Raw genomic sequence first — 14,237 nt, 5'->3', positions numbered from 1 at the left:
GTCTGGCCTGATTATCGTGTATCTACCCCGGAGCTTAGAAGAGTGCTTGACACATAGTAAATGCTTAATAAATACCACAGTTACTATTATAATAATAATAATCTTGGTATTTGTTAAGCGCTTACTATGTGCCGAGCACTGTTCTAAGCACTGGGGTAGACACAGGGGAATGAGGTGGTCCCACATGGGGCTCACAGTCTTCATCCCCATTTTACAGATGAGGTAACTGAGGCACCGAGAAGTGAAGTGACTTGCCCAAAGTCACACAGCTGACAAGTGGCCGAGCCGGGATTCGAACCCATGACCTCTGACTCCAAAGCCCGTGCTCTTTCCACTGAGCCACGCCGCTTCTCTTGGCTTATCATCATTATTATGACCACTGGACAATTACATTTATTCTTGGAATCTTGAGAACAGAAATAGCACTTATTTGGAAGTTAACACTTCACAGGTTGCATTCTGCCCTATGAGAGAGTAATTATTAGTTCTTGGGCATGAAATAAGCTGATTGAGACAAGCTGTAGAATTTGATAATAGTAATTGCAGTGTTTATTGAGTGCCTACTACGTGCCAAGCACTGGGCTAAGTGCTGGGACAGATACAGGATAATCAGATGGGATATAGTCTCTGGATCACACAAGACTTTCAGTCTAGTTATCAGAGTCGGCCCAGTTTAGACTAAACAAGAGCTAAACAGTTAAGAAGTTTTAAGTTAAGCTCCAAAGCCTGCCCAGTTTAGGGGCATGGCGGGGAGGGAGGAGATATATTTTAAAGTTCAAGAAAAGAGTTCAGAACATATTCAGGATGAATAAGTTTGTTGTGGGCTGGGAATATGTCTGTTTATTGTTATATTGTACTCCCAAGTGCTTAGTATAATGCTTTGCACGACATAAGCGGTCAATAAACACAAATGAATGAATAAATAGCATGAAAAAGCCCTTCGAGTTTCTCAGCCCTCATCCCTTAATAATTAATAAGATATTACTGTATTATAAATAGCTATCAGAGATATACCAATTAAAATTCCTAGGAAAAACAATGGCATGAAGTTGCTCAGTGTAGTGCCCATTTACTAGATTTTGCTCATCTCCACCCCCTTAAATATTTGAAAACAAGCTTGAGATCTTCCTTGTGTCTCTCACAATTTAGGTTCCCCCTAGCCAGAATTCAGCAGAGACGACACATGGGAGTACAAGTGGTTGTGCCTGAATCACTCATTTTCAACTGGTCTTAATTAAATCCCAACATACTGAGGAATGAAAACTGCTCTTGGGACAATTAACTGGGGCTAATGAAACCTTAGGGGAGGGCTAGCATTTGAGTTACAAAATTAAAATCCTAATGAGCCCATTCTTTCCCCAGGAGGTCATACTCCTCTGAGACTACACTGTCAGAAAGCCCGAAACCCTTCACCATCCCATTTTACCTGACCAGGCCAGAACCATCAGCGGGAGGGCAAGGAGATCCATTGGTCCCAGGAACCCAAGACGAGCCTTCCCCAAGAGACGGCTCTTCACCCTGGCAGTTGAGGCTGTGGCTTCGCTCCCTTCCCCCACTACCCCACCACCACCGTCTTCTTCAAACCCTCCTTCGGCATGCTAGATAATCTCCGCTTCCTTTGCTGCCTGCTTCTGCTCAGATGGAGACATGCAAACTGAAATGAAAATTAAAATGCTAATGTGACTCACAAGCGAGCTACCTTGCACCAGAGGAGAATGAAGGTGAGAAATTCAGATGGGAAGGTCCGATTTTCCACCGCTTTAAAGATTTAGGGTTTATTTTTTCCTTCCATTTCCTACTTTTTTTTTGGCCATAAAAAGCCTCCTTTCCTCCTAGGGCTGCGGTTACTCAGAGAGGGATGCTAAAGCTGCCTGGATGGACTTTATCCAATGTCCTGACCTCCTCGAAGACAACAGAGGGCAGGTCACTCTGGACTTTGGTGATGGATCTCACCCATCTATTTGATCAGTTGCAGTGCATGAACTAATGCTCACGTGTAAAGTACCTGGAGAGTAGGCCCTATGAGGAGAGCCTTAGACAAAGGAGGCATCCGTGTAAAAGCTCTGTCTCAGAATAGAAGATGGGATTCTGATTACTGCTCTGCCCTTTTTAAACCAGCCCCTCCTTTTGATTTCTAAAGCCGCAATTCTAGCACTTAAGAAGTTGGAAATCTGAAGTTTGAAGCGTGAGGTGGCTCAAAAGGAAAGGTCACTGGAATAAGGAATCGACCTCCTAAAGCCCCAAATGAAGCCCAACCTCATTTCAGTCTCTTGTAATTCCACAATGAATCCCAAATATTGACAACGTGAGAAATGTCGATACTTGGGATCGATTGCAGAGAGCCTGGGAATCAAATGCACTTTGAACAAAACACTGGAAAGGAGAAGCATTGTAAAGTTTGAAACTACCTAAAATGACTATAATCTTAGAAAGAAAATCTTCCGGTGCCTTTAAAAACGGGGAAGGCGGATGAGGGAGAGCGAGAACGTGTAAACGCACACACACTCACACACACGTACCCTCTCCGTGCAATCAATCCATCAATCAATGGTATTTATTGAGAGCTTATTATGTGCAGGACACTGTACTAAGCACTAAGGGAGTAAAATACAACAGAATTAGGAGACGTGTTCCCGGCCCAAAAGGAGCTAAACGTCTGACTTTGGCTCCCTCTGCAGGTTTTCTTCTAAGCAGCTATTATTATTATTATCAAATACCTGTGAAGTCGTTTCCTAGTCATAGATATATTTTCTAATCACACTAAAAAACCCTCTCCTCAGAACTGGGATCTATCGTTGGTATTTTCTGAACTCTTATTGTGTGCAGAGCACTTAAGCAAACCTAAAGATTAGAGAAAATGAAATCTAAAAGGACAGATTTGTGTGAGAAGCTTCTGGAGCCAGTGGCCTTTGCTTCTCTTGCTTCTTTCTAGGAAGTTTTGCCAAACCAAAGACAGCAAAGCCAGGTAGCAAAAACAAATATCCACTACAAATTGTCTTTTATGGCCTCGAGCATGCTGCAAAATTGATTGCATCCCTCTTTGCATCATATTTCTAACAACACAATAGACCAGACTCATTGATTGGGAGAGGCTAGCAAGAGGAAAAATTCTCAACCAAGAAACTAGGGAATCTAAACCTTAGAGTGAGAGATTTCTTTTTTTTTTTTCCACTGTGAGCTTAGTGAAAACAGACTATGCATTCACTGTTGAGTGAAGTGGAGAATCCATAAATCAAGTTTAGGCCCGAAAGCTAGATGGTTTATTCAGAGGTTAAGAAGTTGCGGGTAGTTGTTATCCAGAGTTGTCCGTATCATGGCCTTCTGGATTGATTGTTCTCCCTTTTTGCTAATCATGAGCGAGAAGCATCGTCTCAATTACCTGGAGCAACTGGACCTCTTGAAAAACTCTTTTTTTTAAAAAAGGTATTTGTTAAGCACTTACTATGTGTCAGGCACTATCCTAAGTGGTGGGGTAGATACAAGCTAATCAGGTTGGACACAGGCCATGTCCCACATGGGGCTCACGGTCTCAGTCACACTGAAGTTACTGAGGCACAGAGAAGTCAAGTGACATCCCCAAGACACACAGGAGACAAGTGGCAGAGAGGAGATAAAACCCAAGTCCCTTGCTCTATTCACTAGGCCACGTTGTTTCCTATTAGAATAGGAGCTAGGGACCTTGGTCAAGTTCGATCATCTCAAACTGATCCCCAAAACCTTTTCATGATGCCGTGATCTCGTTTTTCTTACGGAGACACCTGGCTCACTCCCACCCTTTTGCCTGGACCTCCCTCTGCCTTCGTACCTTACAGACCATCACTCTTTTCTATGTTCCAGGCCATACTAAAAATTACATCTCCTCTAGGACGTCTTCTCGGATTAACTCTCATCTCCCCACCCTATTCTCCCCTCCTTTCTGCATTACCTATGCACTTTGGTCTATAACCACTAACCACCGATGCCTATCCCCGCAACACTTCTGGGCACATCTTTATACTCTGTTGCTTCCCCTCGGTAATTTATTTTAAGGCACATCTCTGCTTCTAAACTGTAAGCTCCTTGAGATGAGGGCTCCTTGAGATCAGGGATTGTGTCTATCGACTCCACTGTACTCTCCCAGGTGCTTAGTTCAGTGCTTTGCACATAGTAAACACTCAAAATATACCTCTGATTGATTGCATAGAAAATGCCCCAAAGAATGACAGAGCAATTTTCTGTATTGTTTTAATCTTCAAGATCTTTTCCTGATCCCTGGCTAAGTCTTACCTGCTCATTGCTCATATAATATTACTAATACTAATAATTGTGGTATTTGTTAAGCACTTACTATGTGCCAGGCACTGTGCTAAATGCTGGGGTGGATACAAGGAAACTAGATTGGACATGGTGCTCGCCCTACAGGGGGCTCACATTCTTAATCCCCATTTTACAGATGAGGGAACTGAAGCATGGAGAAATGAAATGACTTGCCCAAGGTCACACATCAGACAAGTGGTGAAGCTGGGATTAGAATCCGGGTCCTTCTGACTCCCAGGCCTGTGCTCTATCCACTAGACCACACTACTTCTTGTATCAGTACCACATTTTACCCCCCACCTCCATCACCCGATAACTCTCTTTTCCTTGAGGATGAAGAGATCAACAAAAGAGACCTTGTTCTCTGGGAAGAATTTTTTAATTCCTTATGGCTATGATTATCCTCTGTCTGGAATGCCCCAGTGCCTTTTCAAATAATCGTTCTGGGAATTCTTTGGCAGGTTTTTGTTTTTGTATTACCCCTGGGTTTCTAGCTGGGACAGAGTCTGTTAATCCTAACATACTAACCTGTCTCTTCCTCTGGGTCAGGCTGTAACCAGTGTCCACAACCCATCGTGAAATTCAACTGTACTCACTGTAGATGGACGTTAGAATGTTATGGAACACTCCCCACCATCAAAGCCTTGTCAAAATCACATCTTCCCCAACTAAACCATCATCTCCCTTACTCCCTCTTCCTTCTGGGTCGCCTGTGCGCTGGGAACTGTATATTTTAAGCACTTGACATGCATCTCAACCACAGCCCCGTAGCATTTATGTACATATTCGTGAGAAGCAGCATGACCTAGTGGGTGAACCACATGCCCGGGGAATCTGAAGACCTCAGATTCAAAGGCTTTTTCTGCCACACATCTATTGTTTTACTTTGGGTAAGTCACTTAACTTTTCTGTGCCTCAATTACCTCATCTGTAAAATGGGGATTAAGATTGTGAGCCTTATGTGGGACAGGGGCTGTGTCCATCCTGATTGCTTGTATCTACTCTAGTGCTTAGTTCAGTGCCTGGCACATAATAAGCGCTTAACAAATAGCATAAACCAAACAAACAAAAAAAGCAGTGTAGCCTAATGGAAAAACCACAGGCCTGGGTGTCAGAGGACCTGGTTTCTATCCTAGCTCTGCCACTTGTCTGCTGTGTGACCATGGGCAAATCACTTAACTTCTCTGTTCCTCAGTTTCCTCATCTGAAAAATGGGAATTAGATCCTACTCCTACTGAGACTGTGAGCCCCATGTAGAAGGAACGATGACCAACCTGATTGTCTTGTATCGACTGCATTGAGTACGGTGCGACTGCATTTAGTATGGTGCTTGGTTGGCATACAGTAAGCAGTTAAATACCACCATGATTGTATCCATAATTTATTTAAGTGTCTGTCTCCCTTTCTAGGCTAAAAGCTCCCTGTGGGGAGGAAACATGTCTATGAACTCTGTTGAACTGTACATTCCCAAGTATTTTTTTTAAATGGTATTAAATGTTGGAGTAGATTTGTATCTAACAGACTGTGTCTGTTAGGTTGGACACAGTCCACGTCCCACATGGGGCTCACCATCTTAATCCCCATTTGACAGGTGAGGTAGCTGAAGCACAGAGACATTAAGTGATCATTCATTGAATAGGCTCCAGAAATAGAGTGGAGGAAGAGCAGTCTTGCCCTCCCAGGCTGCAGGGATCACCTGCAGGGAAACCTAGGAAGGTCTGGGAGAGAGAGAAGCAAAAATTGGCTGCACTTGGCACTGGCACTTAAAACCTGAAAAGCAGTCACGGGGACACGCTCCAGAAGCCAAAAATGGGAACTGGGAGTGGTTAATAATGTGCCTCTCTCTCTCTCCTGCTTGCCCAGCTTTAGACAGAGGTCCAGCTTGAAACACAGAGGAGAAATGGGATCTCCAGAACTGGTTTGTCAGTCAGCCTCCAGACTGTAAACTCGCTGTGGGCAGGGAAAGGGTGTCTGTTTATTGTTATACCGTACTCTCCCAGGTGCTTCGTGCAGTGCTCAGCACAGAGTCAGAGGTCAATAAATACGACTGGCTGAATGACTGACTCCAAGGTTGCACCCTAGGAGGAGGGGGCTGAAATTCAGGTCCGAGAGCTCTCCAAGTTCCAGAAGTCAAGTGTATTAGATGATTTCTTTGGAGCGTTTTACTACAAAGAGGGGATGGACCTTCACAAAGCCTAGTGCCAGCAGGTGGCATTGCAGGACAATCAACCAATTTTTAACGATTAATAGTAATAATAATAGTAATGCTGGTCTTTGTTAAGCGCTTACTATGTGCAGAGCACTGTTCTAAGCGCTGGGGTAGATACAGGGTAATCAGGTTGTCCCACGTGAGGCTCACAGTCTTCATCCCCATTTTACAGATGAGGGAAATGAGGCACGGAGAAGTAAAGTGACTTGCCCACAGTCACACAGCTGACAAGTGGCAGAACCGGGATTCGAACCCATGACCTCTGACTCCCAAGCCCGCGCTCTTTCCACTGAGCCACGCTAATAATAATTATCTTATTCAAGTGCTTATTATGTGCCAGGCACTGTTCTAAGCGCTGGGGCAGATACAATATAATTGGGTTGGACATAGTCCCTGTCCCACATACGGCTCCCAGTCTTAAGCCCCATTTTACAGATGAGGGAACTGAAGCACAGAGAGGTGATGTGACTTGCCCAGGGTCACACAGCAGACAGGTGGCAGAGCTGGGATTAGAACCCATGAGATTTGTCAAGCCCCTACTATATGCCAAGACTGCAAACTTGTCCTCTAGGCTATAGGCCCGTTATGGGCAGGGAACGTGTCTGCTAATTCTGTTGTATTGTACTCTCCTAAATGCTTAGTACTGTGTTCTGCACATAGTAAGATTTTAATAGATACCATCGATTGATTGCCAAGCACGGTACTCAGCCCTGGAATAGAGACAAGATAATTAGTCCCTGTACCACATGGGACTTAGAGTCCAAGTGGGAGAGCGGAGAAGTACTGACTCCCCATTTTACAGCTGAGGAAATTGAGGCCCAGAAAAATTAAGTGATTTACCCAAGGACATTCATTCATTCGTATCTATTGAGCACCTACTATGTGCAGAATGCTGTAGAAAGCAATTTATTCAGCAATAGAGACAATCCCTGCCCCAAATGGGCTTATTCTAGAAGGTCACACATCAAGAAAGTGATAAAGCCTGGATTAGAATCCAGGTCCTCCGACTCTAAGGCCTTGTGGACGTTGGGACGTTCCTTCATCACTGGACCATCCAGTAAGATATAACAGATGCAGCAGATCATTGAGCTGTGGGGTATTGTCCTAAGCACTTGGTACAGTGCTCTGCACACAGTAAGTGCTTAACAAATAAAATCAATTGATTGGTTTTTAATGCTATCTCTTGAGCACTTACTGTGTGTTTAAATGCTGGGGTAGATTTAAGTTAAATCAGGTCAGACACAGGCCCTGTCCCATATGGAGTTCGCAGTCTAAGAACTGAATGCCCATTTTACAGCAGAAGAAACTAAGTCACAGAGAAGCTAAATGATTTGCAGGCAAGTGGAAGAGCCAAGATTAGAACCCAGGTCCTCTGACTCCTAGGCCCATGCTGTTTGCCTGGTTGATTGATTGATGGACTGAGGCAGTCCCCAGGAACATGGAAAAGGGAGTCCTTTAATGGAAGCGATTTGAATCGTACAGAATGAAGCATGGTCTTCTAGTGAGATTTGAAGATCTCTGAATGGAGGAAAAAACCCATTTTTCTTCTCCCCGCCCCCCGTGTCATTTCACCGGGTTGCATTGGACTCTAGCAAACAACGCCATTCCAGAAATCACGTTCACCATCACTGGATTCCCCTATCTCCTCAGTCTTCAGGCCTACACATGGAAGGGAGCAACCATTTCTCAATTCTTCTAACCACAGGACACTGGGCAATCTGGCTTCCCGCTTTCCAACAGCTGACAAATGTTGCAACACATCCTAGGACTATGTCCAAATGCAGAAAACCACTGCCCACTCTTCCTTCCATTTGGAGTCAAGAATGAATCCCAGGGAGACCCAGCCCAACTCAACCCTCACTAAATGAGTCTGCTTGTTTATGGAGAAGTAGTGGAGAGGAATAAAACACCAGAGAGACAAACAGAGAGAGAAAGATCGAAGAAGACCAAGAAAGCTGAGGGAAAGACAGAGAAACAGAGATGGAGATAGACAGAGAGAGAGATACAGAGAGTTGTCCTTCGGTTTGAACGTGAGCAATCTAACTAAAATCAAAGTTGATTATTCTGATCATTCCGAAGAGTTCTCAAAAATCAATCGTTACTGTCACCACAGAATATAAATTACCTTCTGGTTCCTTTGAGCTTCTACTCACTTTTCCGGTTGCAACCCAGGACTCTCTGAATGGGAAGTCATTTTGCATCACCTTCAACACCATTAGACTTAGGTACTTACCCAAAATTTATATATTTATATTTATGTCTGTCTCTCCCTCTAATAATAATAATAATGTTGGTATTTGTTAAGCGCTTACTATGTGCAGAGCACTGTTCTAAGCGCTGGGGTAGATACAGGGTCATCAGGTTGTCCCACGTGAGGCTCACAGTTAATCCCCATTTTACAGATGAGGTAACTGAGGCACAGAGAAGTTAAGTGACTTGCCCACAGTCACACAGCTGACAAGTGGCAGAGCTGGGATTTGAACTCATGACCCCTGACTCCCAAGCCCGTGCTCTTTCCACTGAGCCAGGCTGCTTCTCTGCCCTTTGTGGGCAGGGAACATGTCTACCAACTCTGTTGTAGGGTACTCTTCCAAACACAGTATACTGCTCTGCACACAAGAAGTGGTCAATAAATACCACTGATTAATCGATTGAATGATCAGCCGCTTCCGGGAACAAGACACCTAGGCTCCAGTGGATTATAGGGAATAACTTCACTGGGCAGTTTTATTCCATCTTTGATCATGGGAATAACTTTGTTGGAATTGCCCCAATTATTCCTTAGATGACTGCTAAGGCTCTTCGGAACCAACATAAAAGCCCTACACCTCAAGCCTACACACAGCATTTTCACTCCCATCTCACCCCAGAAACACAGAAGAGAAGCAGCGTGGCTCAGTGGAAAGAGCACGGGCTTTGGAGTCAGAGGTCATGAGTTCAAATCCCGGCTCTGCCACTTGTCAGCTGTGTGACCCTGGGCGAGTCACTTCACTTCTCTGTGCCTCAGTTACCTCATCTGTAAAATGGGGATGGAGACTGTGAGCCCCACGTGGGACAACCTGATCCCCTTGTGTCTACCCCAGCGCTTAGAACAGTGCTCGGCACATAGTAAGCGCATAACAAATACCAACGTTATTATTATTACCCCAGGCTTTTTTAGATGCTATTTATGAAGCACTTATTATGTGCCAGGCACTGTTCAAAGCACTGAGGTAGATACAAGGTAATCAGGTTGGACACGGTCCATGTTCCACGTGGTGCTCACCATCTTACTGCCCATTTTACTGATGAAGTAACTGAGGCACAGAGAAGTGAAGTGACTTGCCCAACATCACACAGCAGACAAGTGTCGGAGCTCGAAATAGAAGCCAGGTCCTTTTGACTCCCAGGGCTGTGGTCTATCCGCTGGGCCAAGCTGCCTTCAACCCCAAACCAAGAACATCTAATTGTCCTAAAACTATTGTCACTGCTTGACAGGTTGACAAGAAATACCTGTTTACCTCATTGGGTTGGACGTTGCATGTGTATTCCGGTAACAACTTTGTTTTGGTCATTCTTCAAATGCCCATGAGCTGCGTGTGTGTGTGTGTGTGTATGTATGCATGTGTGTGTCCATGACCCTCTCCTCTCAAGAGGGATTAATCAGTCATATTTATTGTTTACTGTGTGCAGAGTATTGTACTAAGCTCTGGGGAAAATACAGTATAATAGAGTTGGTAGTTACATTCCCTGCCCACAAGAAGCTTACTGTTTAGAGGGGTTTTTCAGCATGGGCAGCAGCTCTTTCTCTCCAGAGCTGAATCTCCGGAGGGAAAAAACTCAAGAGTATTTTCCTGACACTCTTTTGACCTTTAGGACCGGGAATGGCTTCAGAAAGTGAGTGAGGCGGCCACCTACCAGAGAAGCGGTAGCCGTTGAAAATCTAAGACTATAAGCTCATTATGGGCAGGGAATATGTCTATTTATGGTTATATTGTACCCTCCCAAGCACTTAGTACAGCACTTTGCACACAATAAGTGCTCAATAAATATGATTGACTCACAAGTGAAAAAGTCCCCTTCCCAGTCAGAAGTAGCCTGAGGGAACAGGGAGGTGGGAGGGAACCCAATGGTTCTGAAGCAGGTGCCCTGCCAGAGAAATTATTGGGGGAGAGGAGGGGATCAAACTGTTGTCATATAGGACAAGTTGGGTGGGGGGGGGCAAATTTTCCTAATAATCAGTGGTATTTATCAAGCACTTATGTATGCTTTGGAGAATAAAATAATGTTAGTAAACACGGTCCCTGTCCTCAAAGACCTTACCATCTAGTTGGGGAGATAGGCTTTGAAATGAATCACAAGTAAGGGAAGGGCCAGAGTATAAGGAAATGACCGCAAGGGCAGTGGGGTGAGAATCAAAGTGCTCCACTTCAGGGAGGCCAAATGTCTGAGGTGAGCCCTGTGTACCCAGGAGATACGCTGAGACTTGCTCTGGAAGAGAGACTTTAGCTACTGGACACACTCTTTCAACATGAAGCTGTCGGCAACTTGTTCAAGCTGGGTGATCTGTCAATATCTGGGTGATCTGTCTCCCCCGTTTAGACTGTAAGCCCGTCAATGGGCAGGGATTGTCTCTATCTGTTGCCGAATTGTACATTCCAAGCGCTTAGTACAATGCTCTGCATGTAGTAAGCGCTCAATAAATACTATTGAGTTGAATGAATGAATATCACTGATTGATTTCTTCTGGACCCATGTATCCAGAAGCCCTAGGGATGGGCTCCTTTTATTCTTTTGAACCAAATTCTCATAAGTCAACATTGTCCCTAGAACTTCCCTATGTCACAACTTTTGATCTCCTCTGGTGTCCTTTGTCTTTGGTAATTCTTAGAGGTAAATAATAACAACAGTACTTGTTCAGCACTTACTATGTGCCAAGCACTGTTCTAACCTCTGGGGGTGGATACAAGGCAATCAGGTCGTTCCAAGTGGTAGTCAGTCTTAATCCCCATTTTACAGATGAGGTAACTGAGGCACAAAGAAGTTAAGTGACTTGCTCAAAGTCACACAGTTGACAAAATGTGGAGTGGGATTAGAACCCATGACCTCTGACTCCCAAACCTTTGCTCTATCCACTAAGCCACACTGTTTCTGGTAAATAACAATAATAGTACTGTTCAGAACTTACTTTATGCCACCACTGTTCTCAGCTCTGGGAGAGATTAGATCATCGGGTCAGATGCTGTCCCTGTCCCGCATAAGGCTCACAGTTCAAGGAGTCAATCAGGCAACCATATTTACTGAGTGCTTACTGGGTGCAAAGCACTGTACTAAGCACTTGGGAGAGTACAATACAAACATAGACACATTCCCTGCCCACAATGAGCTTACAGTCTAGAAGGGGAGACATATTAATATAAATAAATAAATTCCAGAAATGTTCATAAGAGGAGGGAGAACAGGTATTGAATTTCCATTTTACAAATGAGGACACTGAGGCACAAAGAAGTGAAGTGATTTGCCCGAGGTTTCACAGCAGGCAAGTGGTAGAGCCAGGTTTAGAGCCCAGGCCCTCCTACTCCCAATCTCGTGCTCTTTCCACTAGTCCAGGCTGCACGCTGCTGACATGTCAGCTAAAACGTTGCCCTTCATTTGCACACAAAACTAGCCACTCTAAACTCCAGGTCTGGTATTTTAGTCTGGGATTTCTCCAAATCAGTTGTGACTTTCGGGAATTACAGTCGGTAAGCAGGCATAAAAGGTTTCCTCGGTTCTCCTGGAGTTGAATATTTTTCTGCTAATGATATCTTTATCTGGCAACATTGCAAAGGTCTCTCAGAGGCTTCTGATTAATGAGCTCTTACTGCACCCAATCTTTGTTTTCTCACTCAGGCAGACTTGACTAAGCCATGGGAAAACCATGCTAAATAACGAAAGGAGAAAGAGTTGGTTCAGCTCAAGGGAGCTCAGGTGGTGGGTAAGAGAGGAAGAGCCTGTTTACAGAGATGGAGCATTCCTTAGATAGTGAGCGGGACAGGGAAGGTATCTGATCTGATTCTACAGAGCACTGTACTAAGCACTTGGAAGTTGGAAGAATCGGTAGGCATGATCCCTGCCCTCAAGGAACTTACCTTCTAGTTGGGGGAAGAGAGACATGGCAGCAGCATGGCCTAGAAGCAGCATGATTTAGTGGATAGAGCATGGCCCTGGGAGTCAGAAGTACCTGGGTTCTAATCCTGGCTCTGCCATTTGTCTGCTGTGAGACCTTGGGCAAGTCACTTCACTTCTCTGTATCTCAGATACCTCATCTGTAAAATGGGGATTAAGACTGTGAGCCCCATGTGGGACAGGGTCTGTGTCCAACCTGATTATGTTGTATCTACCCCAGGGCCTAGAACAGTGCTTGACACATAGTAAGTGCTTAAATGTGAATATCATTATTATCATTAATAAATGAAAATAAATTACAGAGAGGGAAAACAGCAGAGTAGAAGAATATGGACATAAGTGCTGTGGGGCTGAGGATGGGGTGAGTGCTTAAGGGGTACGGACTTGACTGCAGAGGGGATGCAGCAGGGAGGACAAATAGGGTGGGGTAATGAAGGATTAGTCAAGGAAGGCCTCTTGGAGGAGATAATGGGAAATATCATCCTGTGTGTGGAAGTAGGCAGGAGCTCAGTTTTTCAAAAAGAATGCAGGGAATCAGGTGATCCAGGGGCCAGGCCAGACCTTGGCACCCAGGCAGTTGTAAGTCAAACAGGTCGGGAAGCATAAAGCAGCATGGCCTAGTGGAAAGAGCATAGACTGGGAGTCAGAGGACCTGAATTTCAAACCTGGCTCTGCCAGTTGCCTGTTGTGTGACTTGTGTGGGCAAGGTACCTCCTTTTCTGTGCCTCAGGTTCCTCAGCTTTAAAGTAGGGATTACATATCTGTTGTCCTCCCCCATCAGACTGTAAAACGTACATGAGCGAGGGACGTAGCGTGGCATAGCGGACAGAGCGTGGGTTTGGGAGTCAGAGGTCATAATAATAATAATAATGTTGGTATTTGTTAAGTGCTTACTATGTGCAGAGCACTGTTCTAAAGCACTGGGGTAGATACAGGGTAATCAGGTTGTCCCATGTGAGGCTTCCAGTCTTAATCCCCATTTTACAGATGATGGAACCGAGGCCCAGAGAAGTTAAGTGACTTGCTCACAGTCACACAGCTGACAAGTGGCAGAGGCGGGATTCGAACCCTTGACCTCTGACTCCCAAGCCCGTGCTCGTTCCACCGAGCCACGCTGCTTCTCATGGATTCAATCCCACCTCCACCACTTATCAGCCGTGTGATATCAGGAAAGTCACTTAACTTCTCTGTGCCTCAGTTACCTCATCTGTAAAATGGGGATTAAGACTGTGAGCTCCACCGGGGACAACTGGATAACGTTGTATCTAGCCCAGCGCTTAGAACAGTTCTTGGCATATAGTAAGCTCTTAACAAATATCATCATCAACATCACCATCATCATCTGATCTGGTTATTTCGCTCCTTCCCCAAGTGCTTAGCATTGTGTTTGGAACATGATGAGTGCTTAACAAATACCAAATGATGAGCGTCATCATCATCATCTCACCTTTGATGTCATCCAAGATGTCTGGACCAGGTTCCGTGTAACCCTGCCTCCCAGAGGTCTTTTCGGGGGAAGGAGTCAATGTAGGGGAGAAGTCAACTGATGATGGTTTTGGCTTTCACCTGCCTGATGACAGGGGGT

At 44.8% G+C, this 14,237-nt stretch overlaps 1 protein-coding gene across 3 annotated transcripts in view; it reads right to left on the bottom strand.

The window, feature by feature from the left end:
* The window catches only part of LOC103170858, a 55,603-nt gene that overhangs the window by 13,603 nt on the left and 27,763 nt on the right, over positions 1-14,237 (bottom strand). The window contains exon 1 of one of the 3 annotated variants that reach the window (XM_007670468.4): positions 1,427-1,518. The exons of the other annotated variants lie outside the window; for them this stretch is intronic. Within the exon in view, the coding sequence (XP_007668658.2) occupies positions 1,427-1,469 (43 nt within the window). The 5' untranslated portion in view covers positions 1,470-1,518. Of the gene's footprint in view, positions 1-1,426; positions 1,519-14,237 lie in introns of those variants that run through there. 3 annotated transcript variants of the gene reach the window in all.

The sequence above is a fragment of the Ornithorhynchus anatinus genome, chromosome 7, assembly GCF_004115215.2.
Source record: "Ornithorhynchus anatinus isolate Pmale09 chromosome 7, mOrnAna1.pri.v4, whole genome shotgun sequence".
Classification (NCBI taxonomy): domain Eukaryota; kingdom Metazoa; phylum Chordata; class Mammalia; order Monotremata; family Ornithorhynchidae; genus Ornithorhynchus; species Ornithorhynchus anatinus.
This window is presented reverse-complemented; position numbering and strand designations above follow the sequence as displayed.